Below are 13,399 nucleotides of genomic sequence, written 5' to 3'. Positions count from 1 at the left end.
TCCCTGAAAACCAGCAGGTTTCCAGCAGGGAGGAACACTGTGAGCCCAAAGCCATATTTCATCACTGTGTTACGGGTTCAAACACTGTTCTGAACACTAATTCAGATTATATATATACTAAATGCAATTCAAAATCTTGTTTAACAGCAGGTTCATGAACACTGCTATGAAGATGATTTACAACACTTTTTTAAACCAAAAAGGTCTTTTAGCCAAACACTGTCATGACCTGAAATATCTTCCAATGCACTTGAATGCTCAGCAACCAAACCAGGCCAGCTACCTACCTATTTCACACCAGGGTATACTAGATAACTAACGTTTAATCAAAGCTAAATGTAGCTTTGGACCAGTAAGATCAACAGATAACTTCTGAGGATTTTTCACAGGGATTATGATGATACAGCAGTGCCTACATTAATAAGGGCAACTCTATTAAACATATTATGGTATACAATTCTTCAACGAGGCAGTCCAAAAATAAATCAGAGAAAACTAAGCCCAATGTTTCTGACTGCAGTCTAAACTCCTTTACTCAGTTATGCTAACGTTGTGAAAAATGTTTTTGAGGCATGCTTGTTTCAACTTGCTTGTGTACTGTCAACAGGGTTATGACTTTGTAGTAAAACATTAAGAATGTACAAAAAGGTGTTACTTTTCCCTATACTAACTCAAACTCAAAAAACTGATTTTAGTCAAAAGGTTGCATTTCAATCATGTTCTTGGTTTTGTTGATAAGGATCTGGTCTGTTGGTACAAAGAATCAGTATTTATGATGGATTTTAGGGACAGTTCTCGTCCACAAGGACCAGATTCTGTTCAAAGTTAAAACCAAACAAACGGACCCATACAGGACTCGAAACTGATGCAGATCAGAACCACTGAAGAACGCTTTCACCAATCTCACTGAAAACCCACTCCAGTTTGGTTGAGGCTTTGGGTTATGAAAACTCATTGGGCCTGTTAAGGCTTCTACTCTGGGCAGTGTGACCTCACCTTAGAGGAGGGACAGGCTGTCCTCCACCTAAGTCAGGAGGATTCTCCATGGACCGGTCACTCTTCACAGACTGACAGCTGGGCACCGGGGACGCTGCTCTCTGTACAGTGACACTGGAAACAGCACACAGAGACAGCACTTCATCAAACTCTGCTCACAACAGTCGCTCTCATTAGCAACATGCCTGTTCTTCAGAAATGTGATGTGTCAGTGAATGGGGAAGCGTGTGACATGCTAAGCACATGTGAACAAAACATGCTGAAATGTGCCTCAGAAACACTGTACATGCAACACGTGACACCGGGCACCAGATCAGAGGGACGGCTTTAAATATCGCCTTACAGGACACTTGTTCCCGTCCCTCAGAGTAAACACAGAAATATGTGTATTTTTGGAAAAAACTCTCTACTAAGACATCCATGTAGCTAGTGTGAGAATTCTACCCTCAACACTTCACAGAACTACCAAGCATTATTTCCTGCTTTGCACTAATGAACCTCTTCCCTAAAATCCAGCAGAAAGTAAGAGGAACACTGTGATCCTGCCCAAACTCACATTACATCACTGTGGTAAGGCTTCAAACACTCGTCTGAACACTAACTGGGATTACCCACATGCTGAATACAATTCAAAATCATGTTTAAAAACAGGTTCAAGAACACTGCTATGAAGTTGGCTTATAACGCTTTTTTTAACTCACAAAACTCTTTCAGCCAAATATTCTGAAGACCTGAAATTTCCCCCAATGCACTTAAATGTCCAGCAGGCAAACCAGGCCAGCTATCTACCTATTTCACACCAGGGTATACTAGAAAACTAACGTTTAATCAAAGCTAAACGTAGCTTTGGACCAGTAAGTTCAACAGATAGCTAAAAACGTTTGAGCATTTTCACAGGGATTATGATAATACAGCAGTGCCTACATTAATAAGGGCAACTCCATTAAACACATTATGGTATACAATTCTTCAACGAGGCAGTCCAAAAATAAATCAGAGAAAACTAAGCCCAATGTTTCTGACTGCAGTCTAGACTCCTTTACTCACTTATGCTAACGTTGTGAAAAATGTTTTTGAGCCATGCTTCTTCAACTTGCTTGTGTGCTGTTGACAGGGTTATGAGCTTCTAGTAAAATATTAAAAATGTAGAAAAAGGTGTTATTTGTCCCCATACTAACTCAAACTCAAAAAACTGATTTTAGTCAAAAGGTTGCATTTCAATCATGTTCTTGGTTTTGTTGATAAGGATCTGGTCTGTTGGTACAAGGAAGACATTTTTATGATGGGTTTCAGGGAACGTTCCGGTCCACACGGACCGGATTCTATTCCAGGTTGAGACCAGATGAAGGGACCCATACAGGACTCGAAAACTGATGCAGATCAGAACCACTGAAGAACGCTTTCACCAATCTCACTGAAAACCCACTCCAGTTTGGTTGAGGCTTTGGGTTATGAAAACTCATTGGGCCTGTTAAGGCTTCTACTCTGGGCAGTGTGACCTCACCTTAGAGGAGGGACAGGCTGTCCACCACGTAAGTCAGGAGGATTCTCCATGGACCGGTCACTCTTCACAGACTGACAGCTGGGCACCGGGGACGCTGCTCTCTGTGCAGTGACACTGGGAACAGCACACAGAGACAGCACTTCATCAAACTCTGCTCACAACAGTCGCTCTGGTTAGAAACATGCCTGTTCTTCAGAAATGTGATGTGTCAGTGAATGGGGAAGCGTGTGACATGCTAAGCACATGTAAACAAAGCATGCTGAAATGTGCCTCAGAAACACTGTACATGCAACATGTGACACTGGACACCAAATCAGAGGGACGGCTTTAAATATCGCCTTACAGGACACTTGTTCCTGTCCCTCAGAGTAAACACAGAAATATGTGTATTTTTGGAAAAAACGCTCTACTAAGACATCCATGTAGCTACTGTGAGAATTCTACCCTCAACACTTCACAGAACTACCAAGCATTATTTCCTGCTTTGCACTAATGAACCTCTTCCCTAAAAACCAGTAGAAAGTAAGAGGAACACTGTGATCCTGCCCAAGCTCACATTTCATCACTGTGTAAAGGTACAAATGCTCTTTTGAACACTACATCAGATTACATTTACATTTATTCATTTGGCAGACGCTTTTATCCAAAGCGACTTACATAGGTTACAGTTTTTACAATGTTATCCATTTATACAGCTGGAGATTACATACATGCTGAATAACATTCACAAATATGTTTATCAACAGGTTGAAGAATGCTAAAAAAAAGTTGCTTTTTAACACTCTTTTAACTCACAAAACTCTTTCAGCCAAATATTCTGAAGACCTGAAATTTCCCCAATGCACTTAAATGTCCAGCAGGCAAACCAGGCCAGCTATCTATCTATTTCACACCAGAGTATACTAGATAACTAACGCTTAATCAAAGCTAAATGTAGTTTTGGACCAGTAAGTTCAACAGATAACTACAAACGTCTGAGCATTTTCACAGGGTTTATGATAATACAGCAGTGCCTACATTAATAAGGGCAGCTCTATTAAACACATTATGGTATACAATTCTTCAACGAGGCAGTCCAAAAATAAATCAGAGAAAACTAAGCCCAATGTTTCTGACTGCAGTCTAGACTCCTTTACTCACTTATGCTAACGTTGTGAAAAATGTTTTTAAGGCATGCTTGTTCAACTTGCTTGTGTGCTGTCGACAGGGTTATGACTTTGTAGTAATACATTAAGAATGTACAAAAAGGTGTTACTTTTCCCAATACTAACAAGAACTCAAGATACTGATGTTAGTGAAGAGGTTGCATTTTAATCATGTTCTTGGTTTTGTTAATAAGGATCTGGTCTGTTGGTACAAGGAAGACATTTTTATGATGGGTTTCAGGGACTGTTCCGGTCCACACGGACCGGATTACATTCCAAGTTGAGACCAGATGAAGGGACCCATACAGGACTCGAAACTGATGCAGATCAGAACCACTGAAGAACGCTTTCACCAATCTCACTGAATACCCACTCCAGTTTGATTGAGGCTTTGGGTTATGAAAACTCATTGGGCCTGTTAAGGCTTCTACTCTGGTCAGTGTGACCTCACCTTAGAGGAGGGGCAGGTTCTCCACCAGCAAAGTCAATGGGACCCTCCATGGACCAGTCACTCTTCACAGACTGACAGCTGGGCACCGGGGACGCTGCTCTCTGTGCAGTGACACTGGAAACAGCACACAGGCAGCACTTCATCAAACTCTGCTCACAACAGTCGCTCTGGTTAGCAACATGCCTGTTCTTCAGAAATGTGATGTGTCAGTGAATGGGGAAGCGTGTGACATGCTAAGCACATGTAAACAAAGCATGCTGAAATGTGCCTCAGAAACACTGTACATGCAACACGTGACACTGGGCACCAGATCAGAGGGACGGCTTTAAATATCGCCTTACAGGACACTTGTTTCTGTACCTCAGAGTAAACACAGAAATATGTGTATTTTTGGAAAAAACGCTCTACTAAGACATCCATGTAGCTAGTGTGAGAATTCTACCCTCAACACTTCACAGAACTACCCAGCATTATTTCCTGCTTTGCACTAATGAACCTCTTCCCTAAAAACCAGTGGAGAGTAAGAGGAACACTGTGATCCTGCCCAAGCTCACATTTCATCACTGTGTAAAGGTACAAATGCTCTTTTGAACACTACATCAGATTACATTTACATTTATTCATTTGGCAGACGCTTTTATCCAAAGCGACTTACATAGGTTACAGTTTTTACAATGTTATCCATTTATACAGCTGGAGATTACATACATGCTGAATAACATTCACAAATATGTTTATCAACAGGTTGAAGAATGCTAAAAAAAAGTTGCTTTTTAACACTCTTTTAACTCACAAAACTCTTTCAGCCAAATATTCTGAAGACCTGAAATTTCCCCAATGCACTTAAATGTCCAGCAGGCAAACCAGGCCAGCTATCTATCTATTTCACACCAGAGTATACTAGATAACTAACGCTTAATCAAAGCTAAATGTAGTTTTGGACCAGTAAGTTCAACAGATAACTACAAACGTCTGAGCATTTTCACAGGGTTTATGATAATACAGCAGTGCCTACATTAATAAGGGCAGCTCTATTAAACACATTATGGTATACAATTCTTCAACGAGGCAGTCCAAAAATAAATCAGAGAAAACTAAGCCCAATGTTTCTGACTGCAGTCTAGACTCCTTTACTCACTTATGCTAACGTTGTGAAAAATGTTTTTAAGGCATGCTTGTTCAACTTGCTTGTGTGCTGTCGACAGGGTTATGACTTTGTAGTAATACATTAAGAATGTACAAAAAGGTGTTACTTTTCCCAATACTAACAAGAACTCAAGATACTGATGTTAGTGAAGAGGTTGCATTTTAATCATGTTCTTGGTTTTGTTAATAAGGATCTGGTCTGTTGGTACAAGGAAGACATTTTTATGATGGGTTTCAGGAACAGTTCCGGTCCACACGGACCGGATTACATTCCAAGTTGAGACCAGATGAAGGGACCCATACAGGACTCGAAACTGATGCAGATCAGAACCACTGAAGAACGCTTTCACCAATCTCACTGAATACCCACTCCAGTTTGATTGAGGCTTTGGGTTATGAAAACTCATTGGGCCTATTGAGGCTTCTACTCTGGTCAGTGTGACCTCACCTTAGAGAAGGGGCAGGTTCTCCACCAGCAAAGTCAATGGGACCCTCCATGGACCAGTCACTCTTCACAGACTGACAGCTGGGCACCGGGGACGCTGCTCTCTGTGCAGTGACACTGGAAACAGCACACAGGCAGCACTTCATCAAACTCTGCTCACAACAGTCGCTCTGGTTAGCAACATGCCTGTTCTTCAGAAATGTGATGTGTCAGTGAATGGGGAAGCGTGTGACATGCTAAGCACATGTAAACAAAGCATGCTGAAATGTGCCTCAGAAACACTGTACATGCAACACGTGACACTGGGCACCAAATCAGAGGGACGGCTTTAAATATCGCCTTACAGGACACTTGTTTCTGTACCTCAGAGTAAACACAGAAATATGTGTATTTTTGGAAAAAACGCTCTACTAAGACATCCATGTAGCTAGTGTGAGAATTCTACCCTCAACACTTCACAGAACTACCCAGCATTATTTCCTGCTTTGCACTAATGAACCTCTTCCCTAAAAACCAGTGGAGAGTAAGAGGAACACTGTGATCCTGCCCAAGCTCACATTTCATCACTTCAAACACTCGTCTGAACTCTACATCAGATTACATTCATGCTGAATAACATTCACAAATATGTTTATCAACAGGTTGAAAAATGCTCAAAAAAAGTTGCTTTTTAACACTCTTAACTCACAAAACTCTTTCAGCCAAATATTCTGAAGACCTGAAATTTCCCCCAATGCACTTAAATGTCCAGCAAGCAAACCAGGCCAGCTATCTACCTATTTCACACCAGGGTATACTAGATAACTAACGCTTAATCAAAGCTAAATGTAGTTTTGGACCAGTAAGTTCAACAGATAGCTAAAAACGTTTGAGCATTTTCACAGGGATTATGATAATACAGCAGTGCCTACATTAATAAGGGCAACTCCATTAAAGACATTATGGTATACAATTCTTCAACGAGGCAGTCCAAAAATAAATCAGAGGAAACTAAGCCCAATGTTTCTGACTGCAGGTTAAACTCCTTCACGCAGTTATGCTAACATTGTGAAAAATGTTTTTGAGGCATGCTTGTTCAACTTGCTTGTGTGCTGTCGACAGGGTTATGACTTTGTAGTAAACCCTTAAGAATGTAGAAGATGTTACTTTTCCCTATACTAACAAGAACTCAAGATACTGATGTAAATGAAGAGGCTGCATTTTAATCATGTTCTTGGTTTTGTTAATAAGGATCTGGTCTGTTGGTACAAGGAAGACATTTTTATGATGGGTTTCAGGGACAGTTCCGGTCCACACGGACCGGATTATATTCCAGGTTGAGACCAGATGAAGGGACCCATAAAGGACTCGAAACTGATGCAGATCAGAACCACTGAAGAACGCTTTCATCAATTTCATTGAATACCCACTCCTGTTTGGTTGAGGCTTTGGGATATGAAAACTCATTGGGCCTGTTAAGGCTTCTACTCTGGGCATTGTGACCTCACCTTAGAGGAGGGACAGGCTGTCCACCACCTAAATCAGGAGGATCCTCCATGGACCGGTCACTCTTCACGGACTGACAGCTGGGCACCGGGGACGCTGCTCTCTGTGCAGTGACACTGGAAACAGCACACAGAGACAGCACTTCATCAAACTCTGCTCACAACAGTCGCTCTGGTTAGCAACATGCCTGTTCTTCAGAAATGTGATGTGTCAGTGAATGGGGAAGCGTGTGACATGCTAAGCACATGTAAACAAAGCATGCTGAAATGTGCCTCAGAAACACTGTACATGCAACACGTGACACTGGGCACCAAATCAGAGGGACGGCTTTAAATATCGCCTTACAGGACACTTGTTCCTGTCCCTCAGAGTAAACACAGAAATATGTGTATTTTTGGAAAAAACGCTCTACTAAGACATCCATGTAGCTAGTGTGAGAATTCTACCCTCAACACTTCACAGAACTACCCAGCATTATTTCCTGCTTTGCACTAATGAACCTCTTCCCTAAAAACCAGTGGAGAGTAAGAGGAACACTGTGATCCTGCCCAAACTCACATTTCATCACTGTGGTAAGGGTACAAATGCTCCTTTGAACACTACATCAGATTACATACATGCTGAATAACATTCACAAATATGTTTATCAACAGGTTGAAGAATGCTCGAAGAATGCTGGTTTTTAGATTTTGCCCCTTGCAATCTACTTTATATTTGTCTCACAAATATCAGCACTGTTATCACTGATAAAGGTCTAGCTTTAGAAATGATGTAGGCTAAATCATTTAACGTTATTTTACATGTAAAATAACGTTTAGGGGCAGAGAATATTAGCTAGACAAACTAATGTGAGCTACCTACAAAAACATAACAGTGTGCATAACATAGGTTTAGGTAAAATGTTTGCCAGCTAAGCTGCCTGGGATTCATTTCTTCTCAGTAGAAAAAAAAACATGATACGATACATAGCCTGTTAGCAGTGTTGCATGCTAACATCTCAGTTCAATCCTACGTTAGCTTTGTCACTCGTTTTCATCTCCTTCACAACTTGCAAGCCAATTAGCTTAATGAGTCCGGTTTGGTTATAAAGCACAGCCTGTATAACGTAGGCTAAACATCACAGCTAACTGGTTGGCTTATAGCTTAAAGACCATCTTAGTTTTCATATTATGATCAAGACGTTAACTTAACATTACCTGAACTTCTTGGTGGTTAGCCTTAATATGCCGCTTAAGGTTTACTGTGTTCTTTCCAGATATTTTAATACCACATGGCTTCCTGTCAGATATAATTAGGCATTCGGATTTTATATCAGTCTCATTGTATTTGAAATGGGAACAAATATCCAGTCGTCTCTTTCTCCCTAGCATGTTGCGGTCATCACTGAGTACATTTGCCTTTCTGTAGTTGCAGAACTGTGTCTTGCACAGGTATCACTCTGGCATAATGCACAGCACAGGAAGCAAAACAAAGTTAACATGCCATCTAATAAACACAGTATTTGGATTGTCATTTAGAGGGAGAAACCATTGCCTATATTTTGTCTCCTCGTTTTATTGACGAAAAGAAAGAGATTTTATCTAAGTTTTTATTCTATGACGTACATTTTAGTCTCATCTTTTTTCGTCAACAATATCACATGTTAATATAGTCACAGTCAGTGTTCAAGGACATTGGTTCTGTCTCGTCTTAGTCATGGAAAAAAGGGTCCTTGACGAATATGTTTTGTCTAGTTTCGTCTGACGAAATTAAAACTAATACTAGCTAGCTAATGCTTAATCAAAGCTAAATGTAGTTTTGGACCAGTAAGTCCAACAGATAGCTAAAAACGTCTCAGCATTTTCACAGGGATTATGATAATACAGCAGTGCCCACATTAATAATGGCAACTCTATTAAAGACATTATGGTATACAATTCTTCAATGACTCAGTCCAAAACTAAATCAGAGAAAACTAAAGCCAAGTCCACACGTACATGGGTATTTTTGAAAACAGGGGTTTTTCAACTTTGTTCTTGAAAACATCTCTGTCTACATGAAAACGCAAAAACACGCTGTCAAGAGCATGGCAAACCAACAGGCGGCGAAACAACCCTAACTGTAAAGCCATATTGGCCAATCAGAAGCATGAAAAAAAGTTATTACGGTGCACATTCTGACGTTACAAGCCAAAAACTCTGTTTTCCCTGTCTACACGTAAACACTGAAAAAAACACTGAGTTTCTGAAAATCTTCACCCTGGAAGGAGTTTTGCAAAAGGTCCGCTTCCAGTGACCTTAATTGCAGTTTACATGTGAACGAAAGACCAAAACACATAGAAAACGCTACATTTTAAAAAATACCCGTGGAAGTGTGGACAAGGCCTAAGCCCAATGCTTCTGACTGCAGTCTAAACTCCTTTACTCACTTATGCTAACGTTGTGAAAAAACGTTTTACAGACATTCTTGTTGAACTTGCTTGTGTGGTGTAGACAGGGTTATGAGCTTATAGTAAAATATTAAAAATGTAGAAAAAGGTGTTATTTGTCCCCATACTATCTCAAACTCAAAAAACTGATTTTAGTCAAAAGGTTGCATTTCAATCATGTTCTTGGTTTTGTTGATAAGGATCTGGTCGGTTGGTACAAGGAAGACATTTTTATGATGGGTTTCAGGGACAGTTCCGGTCCACACAGACCAGATTCTATTCCAGGTTGAGACCAGATGAAGGGACCCATACAGGACTCGAAAACTGATGCAGATCAGAACCACTGAAGAACGCTTTCACCAATCTCACTGAAAACCCACTCCAGTTTGGTTAAGGCTTTGGGCTATGAAAACTCATTGGGCCTGTTAAGGCTTCTACTCTGGGCAGTGTGACCTCACCTTAGAGGAGGGACAGGCTGTCCACCACCTAAGTCAGGAGGATTCTCCATGGACCGGTCACTCTTCACAGACTGACAGCTGGGCACCAGGGATGCTGCTCTCTGTGCAGTGACACTGGACACAGCACACAGAGACAGCACTTCATCAAACTCTGCTCACAACAGTCGCTCTCATTAGCAACATGCCTGTTCTTCAGAAATATGTTGTGTCAGTGAATGGGGAGGTGTGTGACATGCTAAGCACATGTGAACAAAACATGCTGAAATGTGCCTCAGAAACACTGTACATGCAACACGTGACACTGGACACCAAATCAGAGGGACGGCTTTAAATATCGCCTTACAGGACACTTGATCCCATCCCTCAGAGTAAACACAGAAATATGTGTATTTTTGGATTACGTCTCTACTAAGTCTCTAGTAAGACATCCATATAGCAAGTGTGAGAATTCTACCCTCAACACTTCACAGAACTACCAAGCATTATTTCCTGCTTTGCACTAATGAACCTCTTCCCTAAAATCCAGCAGAAAGTAAGAGGAACACTGTGATCCTGCCCAAGCTCACATTTCATCACTGTGGTAAGGCTTCAAACACTCGTCTGAACACTAACTGGGATTACCCACATGCTGAATACAATTCAAAATCATGTTTAAAAACAGGTTCAAGAACACTGCTATGAAGTTGGCTTATAATGCTTTTTTTAACTCACAAAACTCTTTCAGCCAAATATTCTGAAGACCTGAAATTTCCCCCAATGCACTTAAATGTCCAGCAGGCAAACCTGGCCAGCTATCTACCTATTTCACACCAGGGTATACTAGATAACTAACGTTTAATCAAAGCTAAATGTAGCTTTGGACCAGTAAGTTCAACAGATAGCTAAAAACGTTTGAGCATTTTCACAGGGATTATGATAATACAGCAGTGCCTACATTAATAAGGGCAACTCCATTAAACACATTATGGTATACAATTCTTCAACGAGGCAGTCCAAAAATAAATCAGAGAAAACTAAGCCCAATGATTCTGACTGCTGTCTAGACTCCTTTACTCAGTTATGCTAACGTTGTGAAAAATGTTTTTGAGCCATGCTTGTTTAACTTGCTTGTGTGCTGTCGACAGGGTAATGAGCTTCTAGTAAAATTTTACCAGTGTAGAAAAAGGTGTTATTTGTCCCCATACTAACTCAAACTCAAAAAACTGATTTTAGTCAAAAGGTTGCATTTCAATCATGTTCTTGGTTTTGTTGATAAGGATCTGGTCGGTTGGTACAAAGAATCAGTATTTATGATGGATTTCAGGAACAGTTCCGGTCCGCACAGACCAGATTCTATTCCAAGTTGAGACCAGATGAAGGGACCCATACAGGACTCTAAACTGATGCAGATCAGAACCACTGAAGAACGCTTTCACCAATCTCACTGAAAACCCACTCCAGTTTGGTTAAGGCTTTGGGCTATGAAAACTCATTGGGCCTATTAAGGCTTCTACTCTGGGCAGTGTGACCTCACCTTAGAGGAGGGACAGGCTGTCCACCACCTAAGTCAGGAGGATCCTCCATGGACCAGTCACTCTTCACAGACTGACAGCTGGGCACCGGGGACGCTGCTCTCTGTACAGTGACACTGGAAACAGCACACAGAGACAGCACTTCATCAAACTCTGCTCACAACAGTCACTCTCCTTAGCAACAAGCCTGTTCTTCAAAAATATGTTGTGTCAGTGAATGGGTTAGCGTGTGACATGCTAAGCACATGTGAACAAAGCATGCTGAAATGTGCCTCAGAAACACTGTACATGCAACACATGACACTGGGCACCAAATCAGAGGGACGGCTTTGAATATCGCTTTACAGGACACTTGTTCCCGTCCCTCAGAGTAAACACAGAAATATGTGTATTTTTGGAAAAACCGCTCTACTAAGACATCCATGTAGCTAGTGTGAGAACTCTACCCTCAACACTTCACAGAACTACCAAGCATTATTTCCTGCTTTGCACTAATGAACCTCTTCCCTAAAAACCAGTAGAGAGTAAGAGGAACGCTGTGATCCTGCCCAAACTCACATTTCATCACTGTGTAAAGGTACAAATGCTCTTTTGAACACTACATCAGATTACATACAGTACATGCTAAATAACATTCACAAATATGTTTATCAACAGGTTGAAGAATGCTCAAATAAAGTTGCTTTTTAACACTCTTTTAACTCACAAAAAAAACTCTTTCAGCCAAATATTCTGGGCCCAGTTGTTCAGAAATAATATGATCGGATTTTGGCTATTGGATTGGATCAAATGTTGAAAATGGGTTGTTCAAAAGAAAAAAAGGACTCTGAAATGGGATTAGATCACGTAATCCAGTGTTGGTTTTGATCTGTATCAAACCTTCAGTATGTGTTGTTCAAAACTTTTTAGTAGGATTGGGATACCTTTGATCCAAAAAATATGGATTATCCTGATCCCAGCAGAAGGGTGGATTCAGAGTGGATTTCAGGAACAAAATGTAATAAAACTTTAAATTGGTCAAATAATACAACATTTGTATCATGTAGTATATATACATTTATTTGTATTTTGCACTTGATTTGTTTAACCATAAAAGTAGATAAAGCAGACATTAGGTTACCTATTAAACCTTTCAGTACAGTAAAGTAAAAAAAAAAAAATTGGGATTTTGTTCCCATAAAATAATCCCCCAAACAGCTGTCAATATCAAACAAATATATTTAATTTTAACTGTCATTTATCACTGTGTATTATTTGCAATGACACATCAGAGATGAACCAGTCAAAAGTAGTTACTAACAACTGCATCCCTTATTGCACGTCCAGTCAGTCCCTCATTCTGAGAGAACGCCAGAGGTTGGTCTGGGTCTTCAACAGGCAGAGGTGCATCATAAACATCATCACAGAGAGGGACATTTCGCCTGGTAGCGATGTTGTGCAGGACAATACAGGCAAGTATTATGTTGCACGCTCCCTGTGCTGTTTTCTGTCTCTACTAGTTTCAATAAAAACACTTAAAGTGACCCCACGCTGGCTATTCTACCTGTTGTTCTTTACATAGCTAGTAGCCTACATTGTGATATGTAGTCCCATTTTGAGCACTGGTAATCTGGATTTGGTAATCTTGAAAAAGTTGTATCTGAATCAGGGTGATACAATCTAATGTTTCTTTGAAAAACTGGCACAAAAGTAAGATGGATTACCTGATCCTGGATAGCAAAACAGATCATTCAGAAATCAAAGGAAACTAAAGTCAAAGTTTCTGACTGCAGTCTAGATACCTTTATTCAGTTATCCTAACATTGCGAAAAAAGCTTCTGAGGCATGCTTGTTGAACATGGTTGTGTAGTG

General features: G+C 40.5%; 1 protein-coding gene across 1 annotated transcript in view; it reads right to left on the bottom strand.

Moving 5' to 3' along the window:
- The window catches only part of LOC118781656 (NACHT, LRR and PYD domains-containing protein 3-like), a 40,087-nt gene that overhangs the window by 23,150 nt on the left and 3,538 nt on the right, over positions 1-13,399 (bottom strand). The window contains exons 3-6 of the mRNA XM_036534667.1: positions 11,551-11,664; positions 10,038-10,151; positions 7,175-7,288; positions 997-1,110 (exon numbers count right to left, since the gene is read on the bottom strand). Of these exons, the coding sequence (XP_036390560.1) occupies positions 997-1,110; positions 7,175-7,288; positions 10,038-10,151; positions 11,551-11,664 (456 nt within the window). The remainder of the gene's footprint in view (positions 1-996; positions 1,111-7,174; positions 7,289-10,037; positions 10,152-11,550; positions 11,665-13,399) is intronic.

Source organism: Megalops cyprinoides, chromosome 1 (genome assembly GCF_013368585.1).
Source record: "Megalops cyprinoides isolate fMegCyp1 chromosome 1, fMegCyp1.pri, whole genome shotgun sequence".
Taxonomy (NCBI): domain Eukaryota; kingdom Metazoa; phylum Chordata; class Actinopteri; order Elopiformes; family Megalopidae; genus Megalops; species Megalops cyprinoides.
This window is presented reverse-complemented; position numbering and strand designations above follow the sequence as displayed.